The sequence below is a fragment of the Carcharhinus amblyrhynchos genome, chromosome 25 (genome assembly GCF_965287045.1).
Source record: "Carcharhinus amblyrhynchos chromosome 25, sCarAmb.v2.hapA, whole genome shotgun sequence".
NCBI classification, from domain to species: domain Eukaryota; kingdom Metazoa; phylum Chordata; class Chondrichthyes; order Carcharhiniformes; family Carcharhinidae; genus Carcharhinus; species Carcharhinus amblyrhynchos.
In genome coordinates, this window is record NC_137348.1 from 14,652,126 (window position 1) to 14,672,235 (window position 20,110).

At 41.9% G+C, this 20,110-nt stretch overlaps 1 protein-coding gene across 1 annotated transcript in view; it reads left to right on the forward strand.

The window, feature by feature from the left end:
* The first annotated feature begins 1,110 nt into the window (after positions 1–1,110).
* Positions 1,111–20,110, forward strand: part of phf19 (PHD finger protein 19) — a 37,403-nt gene continuing 18,403 nt past the window's right edge. Inside the window, exons 1-8 of the mRNA XM_080212480.1 lie at positions 1,111–1,310; positions 2,590–2,671; positions 6,651–6,746; positions 10,211–10,311; positions 12,043–12,191; positions 14,002–14,097; positions 16,319–16,387; positions 19,557–19,680. Of these exons, the coding sequence (XP_080068606.1) occupies positions 1,122–1,310; positions 2,590–2,671; positions 6,651–6,746; positions 10,211–10,311; positions 12,043–12,191; positions 14,002–14,097; positions 16,319–16,387; positions 19,557–19,680 (906 nt within the window). The 5' untranslated portion in view covers positions 1,111–1,121. The remainder of the gene's footprint in view (positions 1,311–2,589; positions 2,672–6,650; positions 6,747–10,210; positions 10,312–12,042; positions 12,192–14,001; positions 14,098–16,318; positions 16,388–19,556; positions 19,681–20,110) is intronic.

Consider the following 20,110-nt stretch of genomic DNA (forward strand, 5'->3'; position numbering starts at 1 on the left):
AATCAGATGGGACTCAGATGGAGTGGGTGCCAGGGATCCCCAGCCACGGGGAGCCCTGAGCCCACATGTTGGAATGTACACACAAGCACTGTGTGGATCTATATCTGTGTTTGTTTGCTCTGTAAAATAAAAGAAAATTTTTCAATAAACATATCAAAAAAGGCTTCAAAACCAAGCTCCAGAGATATAAATGTTAGTTTACTGTCAGTGGTGGGGAAGATACTAAACTCATTGTTTATTAGTGTCACAAGTAGGCTTACGTTAACACCGCAACAAAGCTACTGTGAAAATCCCCTAGTTGCCACATTCCGGCGCCTGGTCGGGTACACTGAGGGAGAATTTAGCGTGGTCAATGCACCTAACTAGCACATCTTTCAGACTGTGGGAAGAAACCAGAGCACCCGGAGGAAACCCTCGCAGACATGGGGAGAATATGCATAGTTGGTACAGACAGTGACCCAAGCTGGGAATTGAACCCGGGTCCCTGGCGCTGTGAGGCAGCAGTGCAAACCTCCGTGCCACCCCCATCACTAAAAGATCAGATAACAACATCTAGAGACAGAGAATATAATGTAAAAATGCATGTGTTTCTAAAGTCAAGATCATGCTTGCCCAACATTATTAGCATCAGTAATAATAAGTATCTATTTATATGGGATCTTTTACATAATAAAATATCCCAAAGTGTTTCACAGGGGCATTTTAAAACAAAATATGATTAATGAGCCACATGAGATATTAGAGCAAATGACCAAAAGCTTGGTCAGAGAGGTAGAGTGCACCTCAAAGGAAGGTAGGGAGGCAAAAGAAGACTACTTATCCTTTGAAAAGTAAGGAACTAATTGGTAGAGAATATGTGGGGCGCGAGGAGGCTAGTGTGGTGCAAGAACAAGCTGGGTCAATCGGTCTGTTTTCTGTGCTGTAGTTTATTACTACTACACAGAAACTATGCTTTCAATTCTATTTGTAGTAACTTTGAACTAAACAGTTGGAAGTGGCCCAAGGTCTCCAGAGATGATGAACATTTGAGTGCAGCAGAATTTGTAGGTTGGCTGATCTTATGTTGTTAATGTGATTTTTTTTTCTCTCTCATTTTGGTTTAAAGGCAATAGGAGGAGCTGATGGAGAAAGGCACATTGCAATCACAAGGGAGAGACGTTGGTCCCATCTCCAAATGCATCCAGAAGATCTCCAAAAAGTCTCTGCAAAATGGAACAGTGCATTTGGAACAGCCTTGTGTATTTACTGAAGGGCAGTATGTCTTATCCAGATGGACAGATGGGTTATTCTACCTGGGAAAAATCAAGAAGGCATGGATATTCCTTACTAAGACAGTTAAAGAAATGTTTGTTCCGTAAAATGTCTCTTCATATATATGACTGTGTATTTCTATTTATTTGTCTTTTCTTTGTCCCTTACTGTCCTCTCTGGTTGTGTGGGCATGAGATCCCAGATTGTGTAAATCTTGATACCCCTTAACCAATCCACCAACAGGTACAAAGAAACATAGAAAATAGAAGTAGGAGGAGGCCATTCAGCCCTTCGAGCCTATTCCGCCATCCATTATGACCATGATTGGTCATCAAATTCAATATCCTGATCCTGCCTTCCAATCCCCATATCTCCTATATCCCATGATCCCTTTTAGCCCCAAGAGCTATATTGAATTTTTTCTTGAAATCAGACAATGTTTTGGCCTCAGCTACATCTGTGGTAGTGAATGCCATCCATCACCTCTCTGGGTGAAGAAATTTCTCCTCACCTCAGTCCTAAAAAGTTTACCCTTATCCTCAAAATATAACCCCTAGTTCTGGGCACTTCCACCATCGGAAACATTCTTTCTGAATCTCCTCTGCCTAACCGTGTTAGAATTTTATAAGTTTCTATGAGATCCCCTCTCACTCTTCCAAACTCCAGTGATACATTTGGCCAATGCGGGAAGGAATGTGACCATCCACAACCAAATTCTTTTCTGCCCTTGCCTTCCAGGCACTGAACAACCCCAGGAGAAACGCAATTATGAATTGCAGTTGAGCTTGAGGTCCAGACCCAAGTTTCCTGAGTTTTCAAGCTCACTTTGTGATTCTTGGTCCATTATTATGACTGTGTAATGAATGTTAGCGAGGGAAAGATAAACCCCAATATGGAGGAAAAGCCTACTGAGTTCATCCCCACAGTGAATTGACTCTCTCAACATGGTCTCTAACTGTATTTTGAATAACTCAGTTTTCTCAAATCTGGTTACCTTGTAAACATTATAGAGGGAATTTTTCCATCCCGCCCACCATGGGAATCGTTGTGGACGAGGGGCAGATTCTGGAAAGGCCTGTTGACGTCAGGCGAGATTTTCTGGTTTTAAGAAGTGTGGCCAGAAAATCCTGCCCTTAATGTTAACTGAGTAAAAAGTAGTTTTCCATAGTCTGCTGTAAGTAGATTTCCCTGATACAATAGCATTTTAGAGAAAATCTGGAGAAAGTAATGAAAATAATATTTATTTTTAAGATAATTATCTATTATTAATCATTGCTGAAATATTAATCATGCATTTGGAACTAAACTAATGAATGGATTTTGCTGAAAACTTTCCAGGTGAACAAGCATAAACACAGTTGTCTTTTAGTCTTTGAAGATAATTCTGAGTTTTGGATTCTTTGGAAAGATATACAACATGGTGAGTATGGTAATCAGCACTGTATGGACAGCTTTTGAATGGAGGGTCACCACATTACAGAATCATTCCTCTGCTTAAAAGGTCAATATGCTGACTTTTCATAATAATGGACTCTCTTTCACTCAATAATATTAGTATTGTATCACTACTTTTTAATGTTAAAATTAATGAGAATAGTAAGGGGAACCTGGATTGTATTGTATCGGATTATTTTATGGTTTAGCTGCCGCACCAGAAGGCTGCTACGTAAGATAAAGGTGCACAGTGTTGCAGGTAATATATTAGCACAGATAGAGGATTAGTTAACTAACAGACAGCAAAGACTGGGGATAAATGGGTGTTTTTCTGGTTGGCAATCAGTGACCAGTGGTGTGCCTCAGCGATCAGCGTTGGGAACGCAATTGTTTATGATTTACATAGATGATTTGGAGTTGGGGACCAAGTGTAGTGTGTCAAAATTCGCAAATGACACCAAGATGAGTGGCAGAGCAAAGTGTGCAGAGGACGCTGAAAGTCTGCAAAGAGATATAGATAATCTAAGTGAGTGGGTGAGGGTCTGGCAGATGGAGTACAATGTTGGTAAATATGAGTCATCTATTTTGGTAGGAACAACAGCAAAATGGACTATTAATTAAATGGTAAAAATTGCAGCATGTTGCTGTGCAGAGGGACCTGAGTATCCTTGTGCAAGAATCTCAAGGAGTTGGTTTGGAGGTTAACAAAAATTTATCTATCCTTGCCTTAAAAACACTCAACTCTGGAATCAACGCAGTGAATTTCTCCTCTGCACCCCCTCCAGTGCCAATGTATCTTTTCTCAAGTTAGGAGACCAAAACTATACACGGTACTCCAGGTGTGTCTCACCAGCACCCTATACAGCTGCAACATAATCTTGCTGTTTTTAAACTCCATCCCTCTAGCAATGAAGGACAAAATTCCGTTTGCCTTCTTAATTACCTGCAAACCAACTCCTTGAGATTCCTACACAAGGACACCCAGGTCCCTCTGCACAGCAGCATGCTGCAATATTTTACCATTTAAATAATAGTCCATTTTGCTGTTTATTCCTACCAAAATGGATGACCTCACATTTACCAACATTGTTCTCCATCTGCCAGACCCTCGCCCGCTCACTTAGGTTATATATATCTCTTTGCAGACTTTCAGCATCCTCTGCACACTTTGCTCTTCCACCCATCTTAGTGTCATTTGTGAATTTTGACACACTACAATTGGTCCCCAACTCTAAATCGTCAATATAAATCATAAACAATTGCGGTCCCAACACTGATCCCTGAGACACACCAGCAGGCACTGATCGCCAAATAGAGAGGAGAGACTGAGTACACTGGGGCTATACTTGTTGGAATTCAGAAGAATAAGGCGAGATCTTACAGAAAGAATAAGATTATGAAGGGAATAGATAAGATAGAAGCAGGGAAGTTGTTTCCACTGGCAGGTGAAACTAGAACTAGGGAACATGGCTTCAAAATAAGGGGGAGCAGATTTAGGATTAAGTTGAGGAGGAACGTCTTCACACAAAGGGTTGTGAATCTGTGGAATTCCCTACCCAGTGAAGCAGTTGAGACTACCTTATTGAATGTTTTTAAGGCAAGGATAGGTAAATTTTTGAACAGTAAAGGAATTAAGGGTTATGGTGAGTGGAACTGAGTCCACAAGAAGATCAGCCATGATCTTATTGAATGGTGGAGCAGGCTCGAGGGGCTGAATGGCCTACTCCTGCTCCTAGTTCTTTTGTTCTTAAGGTACAGTATCACAGGTGCCAAAGGCTTTCGTCCAAGTGCAAGCTGTTAGGACCAGGTGAGAAGAAGTGAATGGGCTCCCCCCTATTCCATCCCCTCCATTGGTCACCACAAAGATAAGTGTCTTTTTCACGAGGGTATGCCGTTTCCAAATCAGAATGTATTTAACTGTTGAAGCTATGAGAAATAAGGAGCCAATCAAACAAGGTCTTCTGGTGGCAAAGGAAAAACAGATGCAGAGTTAAGCATTGAGCCTCTTGCAGTTATCTGGACATTTTAATCAGAGTAGTAAGGGTGTGGAATGCCCTGCCTGCAACAGTAGTGGATTCACCAACATTGAGGGCATTTAAATGGTCATTGGATAAACATATGGATGATATTGGAATAGTGTAGGTTAGATGGGCTTTAGATTGGTTTCACAGGTTGGCGCAACATCGAGGGCCAAAGAGCCTGTACTGCGCTATAATGTTCTACGTTCTATTTGTGCAAGTCCACACATGTGTGTGCACACAACACACGGGTGGAAAATAAAGGGAATGAGAGTCCAGTAAAAAAAATGGTAAAATAATATATGGTTAAGTGCCTTCTGAACTGTAGATTTTAAACATTGCAACCGATTTGGGTTAGCTGGTTTCTTGGATGCAGTCAGATGTAAAAGATGTTGCAATTGTTACGAAAACTCAGTTCACAGCTGATTTCTGGTAGAGTTGGTTTCTCAAGCAGGGCAACACATTTATCCCAAAAGAGAGACGGAGAGCTGCTCCAGCCTCTTTCCTCTGCTGAAGACTTTCGCAGGACACAGCCTGTGTGTCACTTACAATATTTCTCAAGTGGCTGGGCTTGCCTTGACAAACTTCACCCGTTGTGTATTTCACAGAGGTTTTGGGTCAGTCTGCCTGTGGGAGTCGTTGTTTTAATATCCAGCACTTTACATTTTTAATATCTATTCCTGAGACAATTACAAATTTTGATTGGTGTCTGGATTATAGGAATTGTCTCTCTCTTCACACTCCCCAGAGGATGATTTGTTTGTTTCTTATTTTCACCTTGGGGTGTAGCTTTGCATTTTTAAGCAATTTGCTCTGTATCAGTTCAAATCGCAAAATTTCCAGTCAGCTAGTTGAAAAATCATCTTTTCAAAATCAAAGGGGCATAGCCTTGTAGCAAGTCCAGAGTGTAGTTTGTGTGTTCAGTGTGAAGATTGTTGTGCATGTGCTCCTTGTGGTCCTCAGCCTCACATCTACACAAGTGAATTTTCCTGTCAGAATCCATTGATAACAGTCAGCTTTTCCCCTCCTTAGTTTCCTCTTGAGTTCTCTTCCTGAAGGCAGGTGCTTGACAGTTATTTGTTGAACATGTTTGGACAGTGGTTAGCACTGGTACTTCACGGCTCCAGGAACCTGAGCTCAATACCTGATTTGGGACACTGTCTGCGCGGAGTTTGCATGTTCTCCCCGTGTCTGCAAGGATTTCCTCTGGGTGCTCCGGGTTTCCTCCCACAGTCCAAAGATATGCAAGTTAGGGTGATTGGCTATGCTAAAGTGTCCCGGGATGCGTAGGTTAGAGGGATTAGCAGGATAAATGTGTGGGATTATGGGGATAGGGCCTGGGTGGGATTGTTATCAGTGCAGACTTGATGGGCCGAATGGCCTCCTTCTGCACTGTAGGGTTTCTGTGATGAAGCTGATAGCAGCTGTCCACTACTTCCCCCAGGTGACCACTCTGTATTTGAACTTAGAAGTGAGAGTCAATGGTCTGTTGGAAAATGGGGAAGTGTCATTGCTGAGATGACCCTGAAATTTGCACACACACATGCTGTATAACAGCAGTCAATGGGGTAGTTATTGATCTGGTGCAGTGGTGTCAGACAGGTGCTAATGAGATGGCAGCCTGTTTTTACACCTCTCCTGATTTTTATTGACTTTAATAGAGTTAAACCTCAGAGAGATACAAAACAGTGTGCTGATTCACTCACGTCCACTTCGCAATATTAGGCAAAGTCAAGATCTATCCTGCTGCCTTCAACTGGGGGTAGAAATCTGAGCTGAATTTCAACCCCCCCCCACACCTTTTCTGGGCAATTGATGTCATTTGAAAACTGCAGCCCTTGAAATACATGAAAATTATTTCACTCTTGTTTGCCTTCTAATTTTCCCTTGCACTTGTTTCACTGTCCAAGGTTTGCACATTAAAAGACCATTTTCTTTTTCTAACAGCTGGCGTTCCTGGGGAGGAACCGAGATGTAACATCTGCTCGGAGAAAACATCAACAGCACCTAATGAAATTTTGATTTGTGGCAAGTGCGGACTAGGTAAGAGGCACTGATAATAACCCCCTTGGAGAATGCTCATGGCTTACCACAGAAAGGGCTGGAAGGTGATTGGAAACGGTGTTCAAATGGCAACCTGCTCTCCACAGAATCAGTTTCTGAATCTCGTCCAGAATTTCTCCTGAGCAGCACCCCAGGGGGTTTCCCAGTGAGAGAGAGAGAGAAGGCAACTGGGGGGAGGGAGAATCCCTTTGAGCAACATTAGCAGGGACTTCAGAACAGACAATTTGAGCCATGTAGGAGATGTGACAAGTGAGCGTTTACAAATGTACCCCATTCCATGCTGTGTGGTGCTGAGGAAATAACAATGCAACTGGGAGGAATGAAACTGAATCAAATCCATCTTCACTATAGGCTTACTACGCTGGTCATTAAAATCAAAATGCGGAAGATACTCATTAGGCCAGGCAGCATCTGAGGAGAGAAATAGAGTTAATGAACAGGATTTTCCAGCCCTTCCTGCTGGTGGAATCTTCCAGTCCCACCGAAGTCAACTCCCTGTGGGATTCCCCAGAGGTGGGGCTGATGAGCCACGCACAACACCGTAGACTTTGGCAGGACTGGAAGACCCCGTCAGCGGCTTGCTACATCGGCCACGAGAAAACCTGCAGCCAGGGAAGCAGGGGGAAATCTCGGCCACTATCTCTGGTCTGAAACATCTTGAAAGTTAACGCTGTTGCTCGCCACAGACGCTGCCCGGCCTGTTGACTATTTCCAGCCTTTGCTTCAGATTTTCAACCTCTACTTTTGTCTTGAAAGTACTGATCTGAGAAACAGAGAAAACACTAAATTACTAAATGATATATAGTAAATATTCCTCATTCTAACATTCTGGTATTTCATAACCTACCCCCATGAGCTGCACTGTTGAAGTAACATTAGTTGTATTACTGGCTGCTGGAAGGTTCCAGGTACACTCGTGTTTGGAATTGTAATTATCCCATGCTGTGTGATTAAAGGCAAATTGTCACCTGTTTCTTTTTCCAAAGTTTACATTTTGATGGTAGAAAAGATCGTGATCAATTTATTACCTATTTGTCTTAGTAAACTGCAGGACCACAGGATTTATCACATCAGCGATAGTGGTGACTCTCCGCTGCGCTTTGTGCATCGCTGTAAATGGTGTGATTAAAAAGCCCCTTCCTATAAATGCAGCCCCTGAGGTTTGTTGCAGCCTAATTGACTTTGGCTCCAGCATTAGCAGGGATTTTGTATAAAATGTTCCTATCGAGCAGGCAGCATTTTATGTCATTGAGAGATACCATTGTTGCACCGAATCCTAGAGATTACATTATGGAGGACATTCAACCCACTGTGCCTGTCCTAGTCCTTTTAAATCCAGCTACTTACTCCACACTGCCCTTTCCCTGTGTCTTTTATGTTTTTCCTTTTTAAGTAGTTACCCAATTCTCTCTCTTTAAGTCACAGTTTACTCAATAACCACTCTTGTTACAGTTTTCCATGCCCTAATAACTCCCCCACTGTGTGGGAAAAGTTCTTTTGAATGTGACCCTTCACTCTGTTTCCCCAGCAAGCAATGTAGGGACACAGTGAGTAGCATCACAAAACCGTATCATTTGGAAGTTTTATTTGCTGAAGTTTACTTGTTGCGCATCGTGGGATTGTAGGTTGTATATGTGAACAGTGCCTGGGCAAACAGTTTGTCAGTTTCAGTTCAAATTCAGTTGAAATTTCAGTTCAAGCAGAAATTATATGACATAGGAATTGAAAACAGACTGGAAAATCTTAGGCTAGAATTCTCAGGCCATTCACGCCCTTCAGCCACTGCCAGCGAGATTGGAGAATTTGGTACTCAGCCAAATCTCCCTTCACTGCAGCAGGACTGGAGAATCGCAGCAATTGGCAGAGAATTAGCCATTTAACCAAATTCTTATGAATTCATATAATATCAGCATCGCTAATATATTATTCCTTTTACTTTATGCAATTTCCTCTTGTTTAAGACTATGGGTGGAATTTTTCGGCCCCATCATGGCAGGGACAAGACTGGAAAATGCAGGAGCCTCTCAAATGTCCATTCAGTCAGCAGGACTGGAAGATCCTGTAGTTGGGAGGGGCTGTAAAATTCCAGTCAATTACAGAGAGTAGTTCATCCCTTTGGATCTGTTTACAATATTCCTTTTTTGTTTGCTCTCTTTTCCTCTCCCTCTTTCCCCTTTCTCTCTCTCCCCTCTCACCCTTTCTTGGTCATTTCCAAATTTGGCTGGACCAAGAGTAGAAACTCAATGTGCAGAATTGGACACGTTAACAATCCATATTAGTGCATACCATAACTAATCATAGAATTATACAGCGCAGAAGGAGGTCACTGTTTCATTGTGTTTGTGAGGTCTCCCAGCTTAACAGATACTCCCATTCCCCAGCTCTTTTCCCATAGCTCTGGAAATGTTCCCTTTGCAAGGATTTATCCAATTTCCTTTAGAAAGGTTCTAATGAATCTGTTTCCATCACTTTCTCATGCAGGGATTTTTGAATCAGAAATAAATGTTTTTTCCTTTCCTCTCTTGTCCTGTGATTTTAAACCTGTCTCTTCTTTCTGTCTCTGGTTACTGTCCTGCCTGCCCTTGGAAACAATTTCTCTCTATTTACCCTGTAAACCCCATCATAATTTTGAATGCTTCTATTAAATCCCCCCTTAACCTTCTTGGTTAGAAGTGGAATAGTACCAGCTTCACTAATCTCGTCAATAACTGAAGTCTGCCAATTGACATTCTTGTTATCTTGTACTTTGAAAGAATATTTTAACTGATAGGTGAGTTAACTGAAATTTCCTAACTTGTAGATCAGATGTTCTGATTAAATGGAAATGATAAAGAACAATAAATGCTGTTTAGTAAAGTGTATTATTTTACCCTGTTGCATAAGTTCATCTAGTATTTCTGAATATACGGTGCATTGGAGGAGTAATGTTTGAGTACACCAGCTGCCCGATACATTACATTACATTACATTACTCTTAAGGGGAAGAGGAACCTATTAGACTGAAGGGAGTTCTTGCTTTCTTTTCAAAGGAATGGTTTTAAATTGAAAGTTATTAGAATAAAAAGCTGATTGTCAGGGTTGTTTGTGACTTTGAACAATGGATTCCACCGCGCAAATTCATCACCAGACTGGCCTAGATTAGTAATCTCACACGGCTGGTATACAAAATATTACACTGACGAGGTCCCTTGTTGAAGTGGGCTTTACCCTAAAGCTAACGATACCCTTTCTAGACTGGGAGTATTCAATGCCAGACACGCCTCATCTTGATGGGCACTAAATCTCACAAAAATGTTCCTATTTGTCTCCGAACGTATTTACCAAGTTTACTTGTTGCAAACACTCTATTTTTTACTTGCGCTACCAGAATGCAGATCATTTGTCTCTCGTCGTCAAATGTAGTATATATTCAATTTGAATAGTAAAACTCTGTTTCTCTTTAGGTTACCATCAGCAATGCCACAATCCCAAAGTAGATAGCACAACAAATTCATCCACCTCACCTTGGTTTTGTCGACAGTGTATATTTGCATTGGCTGTCAGGGTAAGAGCAGTTCCGGCTTAAATAAATTTGTATGTTTTGGCAATACTGTCTCCAAGCTACTAAAAATTATAAGTGCATGTTTATAAGATTATTCAGCTTGTCTAATGGGTAGTAAATAGTTCTGTATCATTCCGAAGGCAGAGTCATTATGAAGCAATATTTGGGAAAAGATTTAAAACAATTGGTATTAATGTACAAAACTCCAGAAAGCTAATGGAGAACATGAGGAAAGAAGGAATTTAACTGACAGGTTTGCAAGAAATAAAGAAGTTGTTGGCTATGAGCTATTGTATCTTCATCCCAGTTGTTGATGGGTTTCCATGCTGCTCAGTGCACGGATTTCTCAACCTTACAGGACATGGAGCCAATGATGGGCACGCTTCGTAATCCCTCACTGAGGAATCAAAACTGCATCTGATCCCATCCTGAGGATGTCCCAAGGCTTTTCCGAGCCAGTGAATTACTTCTCAAGTGTGACAGTCCCTGTTGCTATTTAGGAAAACAGATAGCCAATTAGTGCACAGCAAGATCCCAGCAAACAGGATGAACGACTTTTTTTTGGCATCATTTGGATGAGGGAAGATGTTGGGCAGGATAATGACCTGTGTCTCAGAACTCTGAAAAGCAATGAAAATTCTCTTCTTGATTATTGATGGGTTCTCACTGGCGTGAAGAATTGTCAGAACAAAATCTGAATATTCAACTCCAAAACACAATTCTTCACCCTATACCTCTGAGTCTGCACCCTGTTTCATGCTAGCTTCCTCAGGCTGCACAATGTTAGTCTAATACTTGGAGAGTTTCATGTCTTAACATGTTTTGCCCTGCTAATCATTTTTTTTCAAATGACTAACAGTTCTCCCATGGAACTACTTGCAGAAAATTGTAGGATATGCTGTTTTATAAGGACAGCCTGTTATCCACATGTCGCTAAGATGTCCTTTTACATCGCAAAGTTTAATTGCTGAGAGTAGGTATTATCTGAGTCCCATTAGGAGGTAATTGCTGTCAGATATATCCTGAGTTCAGATTCAGTTTAATTGCTATTCCTCTTTCTTCTTACTCTCTTTTTTTAAACATTTCATGCATTGCTAGGTTCTCGATCCATTCAGTTGTGATTTTTGATGCTGTTTGGTGCAGGTGCCCTATTTGTAAATCAGGTGCAACTGTGAAACCTTCATGTTAACCAATGCACCACCTACATTAAAAGGACACGGCCCAATCTGAAACCAAATTCCAAAAGTTCTAAATCCCCCAACCACCAGGAAAAAAAAACTAGATGCCAGAAACCAAGTTCTCAGCACAGATGAATCAGTCACAGCCTGTTTGTACCCATATGGTGGATAAGTTGGTGCAGGCAGCGCATAGACTAAGCTTTGAGGTTGAAGGATAGTACAGGGTCAGACCAAAAGAGAAATGCTGGATAATCTCTGCAGGTCTGACAGCATTTGTAAGGAGAGAAAAGAGCTGATGTTTCGAATCCAGATGACCCTTTGTCAAGCCTACTGTTCAGTGGGGGAATAACAGGCTGCAGAGAAAGATGATCCAGCTTGGGTGGGTTCGATAATTACCAGATTTTAGACTTAGGCAGCAAGAAACCATAATGAACGCTTTACTTGTACTGAGCGGCTATTGAAATGTGTAGAGTTTCTGCTGGGGATGTAATAATGCTGAGGTATTGTGTCTGTGTTGCGATAACACTGGATTTGTTTTGCTGTCTCTTTATAACAGAAAGGAGGTGCTTTGAAAAAGGGGCCACTTGCTAAAGCCTTACAGATCGTCAAACGAGTTTTACCCTACAATATGGATGAACTTAACTGGGATTCTCTGCATAGAACTAACCTTCAGCAATGTTACTGTTACTGCGGTGGACCTGGAGAGTAAGATTTACAGATTAGATTTTCTTTTAAATTGCACTCACCCCAAACCTGCCTTGATGTTTCTCCCACTATCCTGGGTACTTTATCCTATTCCTTGACCAATCTCTGGGATACATCCACTGAGAGTGGCACAGGTAGATGTTACCTCAGAATGTATAATCCACCCCACCCCAACTGACTAATAGAGTAGTCAGAGTGCTCAGTACTGGCTAGACGCTGGTATAGTGGTATTGTCACTGGATTTAGTAATCCCGAGGTCCAGGCTAACACCTGAGGAGCACAGGTTCAAATCACACCGCTGCAACTGGTGCAATTTAAAGACAATTAATAAATCTGGAATTGAAAGTTACTCTCAGTAACAGTTACCATGAAACATTGGTTGTTGTAAAAATCCTTCTGGTTCACTGGTGTCCTTTAAGGAAGGAAATCTGCCATTCTTGGTCTAGTCTTCATGTGACTCCAGACCCACAGTGATCTGGTTCACTCTGGAACAGCCTAGCATGGTTCAGGGGTAACTAAGGAAGGCAATAAATGCTGGTCCAGCCTGTGATGCCCACATCTCATGGAATAATTTTAAAAAGGCACAATTTGGGTCAGAGCTCATCTCCCCGCAAATGCACATCACTACTTGTTGCACCAAATCTGAAGGTTTAAACACCATAATTAAAATGATTAGATAGGAAGGACCATTAAATGTCATTTGGGTAGCACAGTGGTTAGCACCGCTGCCTCACAATGCCAGGGTCCCAGGTTCAATTCCAGTCTTGGGTGACTGTCGATGTGGAGCTTGCACGTTCTCCCATGTCTGTGTGGGTTTCCTTTGGGTGCTCTGATTTCCTCCCACACTCCAAAGATATGTGGGTTAGTTGGATTGGCCATGATAAATTGCCTCTTCGTGTCCAATGATATTTTGGTTAGGGGAATTAGTGGGGTAAGTACATGGGGTTAGGGGGATAGAGCCTGGGTGGGATTGTTGCCTGAGAGGCAGACTGGATGGACTGAATGGCCTCTTTCTGCACCATAGGGATTCTATGTCATTCCACCTAGTTTCCAGCACTTTTGCTTCTCTACAATGGCAAATTGACAGAATAATAAGGTGCTTAGACATTTTAACAATCTTTTTGTCTATGTTTAAGATCTAGTGAATCACGATATTTCTGCACCTGCCCTGCATTATATTGGTGCGTAAAACCCCCCTTAATGAGCCAGTGGGCACAGCTACTGAACAACACACACCAGAGGATCTCAGATTGGTTTCTAATTTCTGTTGGGACAGTTACTGAGGAGCAGCATTGGGCCTTGGCTTAAAGAGGGAAAACGGTTGGTTAAGGATCACATTCCTGACTGTTGCCCCATGTCTGCTGCTGGATTTAGGGTTTGTGGACTTTAGTTGGCAGTAAACAAAATGTTTCTCATGGTTAATGAGCCCGCCAACAGCAACCACTTGGCTGAGGGACGTTGGCACTCGTGGGAATATATTCGAGGAATGGTCTTCACTGGGAAAAGTGGGAGAAAGTGGGGAAAATGTACAAGACTGAGAAAGCTTTACATATTCCCAAAAGTCCCATTGCCATTAATTTTTTAACAGTCGCTACGAGAGAAATATCACACAGAGGGTACACGATCTTTATGCACAGATAACACTTTTTAAAACATTCCGAATTCTCACTGTCTAGTCTTCAGTTTACGAGTTCGAAATGATCTTCAGCCACTCATGTGTTGGAGAAGGAAGGTTCAAATGCACTGACTTGTTTGATTATAAATGTGCTGATGTTTCACATGATGTAAACCTCTTGCCTTCTGACACCAGGTGGTACCTGAAAATGCTTCAGTGCTGCAGATGTAAGCAGTGGTTTCACGAAGCCTGCACTCAGTGCCTGAGCGAAGCCATGATGTTTGGAGACAGGTCTGTGTTCACATTCAGTCATTTTCCTAATGTCACGATGAATGATAAAGGGTGGGGTATGGGGTGGAGTCATTCTTTCACTCACTGCCACAGTGTACTGTGACTACTATTCCCACATGCTCTGCAATGTGTTCTAGTACATGTCAGATGCCTTTTGTGTTGACACCTACACTTGGGAAATTGGCTAGTCCATATTTGCTTCAGTTAGAAATGTGTTTGTTTCTCTTTTCTTGTTGTTACTTCGCTTTGACCAAAGGTTTATTTCACACGTTTTGCTGAAAGTGGATATCGTGCACCTATTTTGTGAAGTTAGAAATTTTTTGGCTAGACAAAACTCTTCACAGTACAATGTGGAATTTTCCCAGGGTATTCCTGATGCTGGGGGGTGGGGAGTAGCGCTGGAATTCAGCCACCTTGCCCGCCACAGAATAGGAGCGGGCAAGGGGCAGACAACAGAAATGTCTGTTGACCTTGGGTGGGAATTTCCAGTCTCACTTGACCAAGGTCATAAAATCCTGCCCCAGATTTCAGGTGGCAAGTATTGTGGTCTCCTCGGCATTTGAGTACGTAGCACTGTGGTTAGCACTGCTGTCTCACAGAGCCAGGGACCCGGGTTCAATTCCCACCTTGTGTCACTGTCTGTGTGGAGTCTACATGTTCTCCCCGTGTCTGTGTGGGTTTCCTATGGGTGCTCCGGTTTCCTCCCACAGTCCAAAAGACGTGCTGGTTAGGTGCATTGGCCATGCTAAATTCTCCGTCAGTGTACCCGAACAGGTGCTGGAGTGTGGTGATTTGGGGATTTTCACAGTAACTTCATTGCAGTGTCAATGTAAGCCTACCTGTGACACTAATAAATAAACTTTAAAACTTTATTAGCTGGAGGCTCAATGGCATTTTTACAGAAGAAATTTTAAATGTGCAACCAGGCTGGGGGAATGGGGCAAGAAATCACCCCCGCTTTCTGTTTTGTAAAGAAGGTTATCAGCCCGTGTCTCAGAGGTTTCAGTACTTAGATGACTGGATGATTAAATTTAGCTTTTTGCATCTCGTTTTTGTTTAAGTGCCCCACAGGTGCTCTGCTGTTCATGAGCTGAAGTTTACTGGTGACCTGAACGTAATTGAAGGCACTTTCCATTCTCCCTGCACTCAAAATCACACTATCAGATGTTGCTGGAATAGCACAACTCGTGGTAGATGCCTTTAGTTAAAAATATTCCCACTTTCTTCAGTTCAAATTGCACCATAACTTGCTGAAAGGGAAGGCGATGGACTAGTGGTATTATCGCTGGACTATTAATGCAGAAACTCAGCTAATGTTCTGGGGACCTTCTGAAGGGCAAGTAGGCTTGGGTAATAAATGTTGGCCAGGCAGTGATGCCCACGTCTCATGAATGAATACAAAAGATGTCAGGACTGATCATAGTGTGGTGAGGGTGACCAGAGTATCTGTGACCTCAGTGAACATGATGTGGAGATGCCGGCGTTGGACTGGGGTAAGCACAGTAATATACTGTGCTTATACATAATATAACTGTGCTTAACCTCGGTGAACCCCAGACCAACAATCTTAACCAAACAGATTTGGGAATAGAGAAATAAACAGAGGAATGACTGAAAAGCAGGACAAATCAGAGTCAAATCAGATATAAGAGAGAGAAATAAAAAGAGGCATAGGAAGATTTGTTTAAAACAGTGCAAAAAGAGACAAAGGAAAAAGAAGAATGTAAACATTAAATAGTTTTACATTTTTAAACTCTCCCAACATAATCACTGTTTGAAAGAACAAAACTCATTAGTTTAAATTGATTGTGTTTTCTGGGCCACAGAGTTTGTTTGTCTTTACAGTAACTATTCTCATCTTGCTGAAAGAGGGCTTATGCTATTAATTACCACATTTATCTTTCTGTGGCAAGTTTAATGGACACTTGATATGAAAATTCAAAAAGTCCTTAAACCTAAAGTGTGGCTAAGAGGAAGATATCCTTTGTGCAGAGCAAATGGTGAAACTGTATTAATTGGCCAGCAATTCTAGAGGTTTGCAATTTAAATCCTATGGACTTCCTGACTAGTTTGCACATTAATAATGGTGTGCATTGCCTACTCCTAATTCTCCCAAGTTCCACCCGAATGTTTCCATTTGTCAAACATCCTCATTAACAAGATGCCCAATCACCACATGTACCTTTATTGTTTTGACTGTTTATTGTTCTCCTCTTTTCAGGTTTTATTTGTTTGTATGCTCAGTGTGCAATAAAGGACCTGAATATATCAAACGCCTACCCCTCAGATGGTAAGTTATTCAATGGATTTTAAAAAAATAATTTAAAGTTTGATTCACAGCAGGTCGATTGTTTGTCTTGTTGCTCAGGCATTTTCCACCACTTGGAGTGAATGAGGCACTGACCCCTACGCCAGGTCACATTTGAAAGACAATCCTCAACTCAATCACCCCCAAGCTGGATATAATCATAGATCGTGTTGCTATATTGGGATGGGTGGAGGTGAAGACTGAAGCAAAGTGCGTGTGAATTACTCACCAACAGAAATCAGTCGTTAATGGGCTATCGACTGCTGACAATTTGGCATGCTGCGTAGTTATACACCATCAATTAATAATATGATCAGAGGTCCAACCAAAGAAACTCAAGTGCCACTTCTTCCTGCTTAATTAGCTTTCATTAATATTGTATGATTAATATGTGGAGAAAACAGATGCTTGGCTTTCAGCATTGAATATTTTTAGAAAGACCTTTATATTCTTTTTTAATGAAACAAAAATGAATAAATTAAAAAATGGTGGTGGGTTGGGAGAATTACAGCCCCTGGTGGGGCAGTGTCACAAAAAACAAAACATTCAAATAGGTTTATCTGATCAAACCAAAACGTCATTCCCAAGGATAGTGATGTGCTCCAGCCACTGTGGTGCCCACCAGGCATGGAGCATATCAATGGACACACCAGCCTCCCTTTCCAGGGGCCCTCAGCCATGTACATGACCACGGTAGAGGGACAGATAGTCAGGAGAAAAACGTTTTATGAGGAATTGAGTTTTACAATGGATTAGCACATTGCATCTCGGGCCAGTATTTTAATTCCTGCCTGTGTAAATGGGATGAATGTCTTCTTTCTCTGCTAGTCTTGTTTAGATGAGTTTGTCAAACCTAGTCCTAATAGGCAAAGTTCTACAAGAAAGCGATAGTCTGCACTAACAGTAAAGTGGTAATCCCACGCAGAGTGAGGACAGAAGTTCTGCTGTTCAAAGTGTAAATTCACGCCGTGCTTTTAGGAATTCTGTTCTGAGGCTGGGCCTCATCATCAGTTCGGGGTAGAGGGTACTTTAGTCTACACGTAAACCATGCAGTAAATTCCCAAGTGACCTTGATTCTGAAACTGGGTGCGAGAAATGGGGAAATGTATAATATTGCTGTATTAATATGTTTGATCCCAGTTGTTAAGACCCAAGACCAGAAACTTCAAGATGTTTTATGAAATTAATCTAGATCCTAAATTTTACATTTGAGTTTGGCATTCAGGTAAGCATAGGGTGTTTAGCACCAGGTATGATTCAAGTGGCCCACTAGGAAGCTTTTATCAAACAAAGTTTATTGAAGAACACGGTTAAAATATAATAAAAAGAATTAGCATAACTTTACCAATTACAAAAATTAAACACGGCACAGTATAAACCTTAGCAGCTAGCTACTATGTTGTTCCAAGTTAAACACCATCCTACAGACATACACCTTTCTTCAGTCTTGGCACAGAAACAAGTATGCTCCTGAGATGCTGGCTTTCCAGCTTTTTAACAACTGCTGTGAATTGATCTTTTGAATGTTGGATCAGTTCTCTGAGGTTTCCCAGTCCTGGGACATTCAGCATGCCTCTAGAGACAGAGAGAGAGAGAGAGAGAAAGAAAGAGACACTGCATTCTTCCACCAGCTCCTAAAAGCAACTGAGAAGATTGAAATAAAACTTGAACTTTTCTGTGGAGGAAAAATGTACCTGTCCTCAGGCATACCACCTGACCTATAAATCATCCCCAAATCAGCTCCACTCAGCAATCCTCAAAGGACTATAAAGCCCAGGACACTGTTAGTCCAGATTAAAATCAGCATGTTGTTCACTATATTGCTCTATAACAATAGAGGACACCAGTTACAGACAACATGGCACCAATAAAATCTCCCAAGGAGCATGATTGAAATACATTTCTTAAAGGCACAGTATCATCAGTAATTAACATCAAAAATTAAAGTAACAAGAGAGGGTGAAAATCTTCTCCTCTAAGGTGAACTGGGTAGCAATAGATATGACTCACTTTTCTTTATAACCCCATGCATTGACTCAATTTCACAGCACAGCACTCCTAACCTCTCTGGGGTTAGATCACAGTGCAAAATCTCACCATTCTGGGTGGCTGAACAGGGACCACTGGAGTATCCTCGTCTGGTCTCAAAATGGCAGAATCCCACCCCACATGTTCAATGACAGTTTCTATTTTCTTTTAAATTTCCTAATCGAAAAGGAAATTGGCCATATCTAAATTCCCAATTTACTCATGGAGAGCATCGTATCATATTGGATAATTCTGGTATTTGGTGACTGAATACATCAAACTCCGCAGGAAATGACAGGATTTTAGGCAGCATCTTTTCAAATCTGCGACCACTACCATCTAGGGCGAGGGCAGCAGGCGCACGGGAACACCACCATCTGGAAGTTCCCCTCCAAGCCAAACACCACCCTGTCTGGGGAATGTATCACCATTCCTTCACCATCACTGGGTTAGAATTCTGGAACCCCTCCGCCCCCCTCCCTCAACAGCACCATGGGTGTACCTACACCTGAAGGGGCAACTGGGGATGGGCAGTAAGTGCTGTCCTAGCCAGCGACGCCAACATCCCACGATTGGGTAAAGTAATTCCAGTGCTTTGTCAATCATATTCCGATGCTCTGTCTGTTTTCTAGGAAAACCACAGGTCACCAGCACAACAGGCCAAAGGTGTGCAGGTTAGGTGGATCGACCATGCTAAATTGAACCTGGTGTCAACGGGATTAGCAGAGTAAATATGTGGGGTTACAGGAATAGGGCCTGCGTGGGATTGTGGTCGGTGAAGACACAGTGGGCCAAATGGCCTCCTTCTGCACCGTAGGGATTCTATTCTATTCTAACACAGCCTGAAAATGACATGTTCACACAATCTGTGTGGCTACACCAAGGGAGATCAGGATCAAAGCTACTGTTTGTACTGAGCAGGTGACTGGCCCAAACGTGCGGCACCAGATATTTGGGCAAGATTTTGGTGGAGTGATTCTGGAATCAGTGCTGAAGTGTAGTATAACTGAACGTCACACACTGGGGGCTTTGAGTGTCTGATTTCCATATCAGTAAATGCTACACATGTTTTGGGAGCACCTCATTCTTTTAATAAAACCCTATCCCTGTGCTTTATTTCCAGGGTAGATGTCGTGCACCTTGTTTTGTACAATTTAGGGGTCTGTGGGAAAAAGAAGTACTTTGATTTTGAAGAGGAAATATTAATATTTATTAATCAAAACTGGCTGAGCCTCCAGCTTGGAAAGGTAGGTGTACATGTTTTTGTGGGGCGGGTGTAGAGTTAAATGCTCTCCTGTTCTGACACAGGCAGTATTGTTCTGGTTTCCTCCCACAGTCCGAAAGACGTGCTGGTTAGGTGCATTGGCCATGCTAAATTCTCCCCTAGTGTATCCGAACAGGCACCGGAGTGTGGTGACTAGGCAATTTTCACAATAACTTCACTGCAGTGATAATGTAAGCCTGCTTGTGATGCTGTTAAATAAACTTTACAATTCCACATCAACAATCTTTTCTAATATTAAAAACTAGTTTATCTTCAGCAGTATCTGGCAAAGTGGTTGAAAGGTTATTTGATTTGAAGCCAGTTTGATGGATGTTAAGGAATAGATCCCCCCAGTGTTGGTCACCAACATTCGAATGTAGCTTATTTCGGATTCTTAACCTTTCAAATGCCAG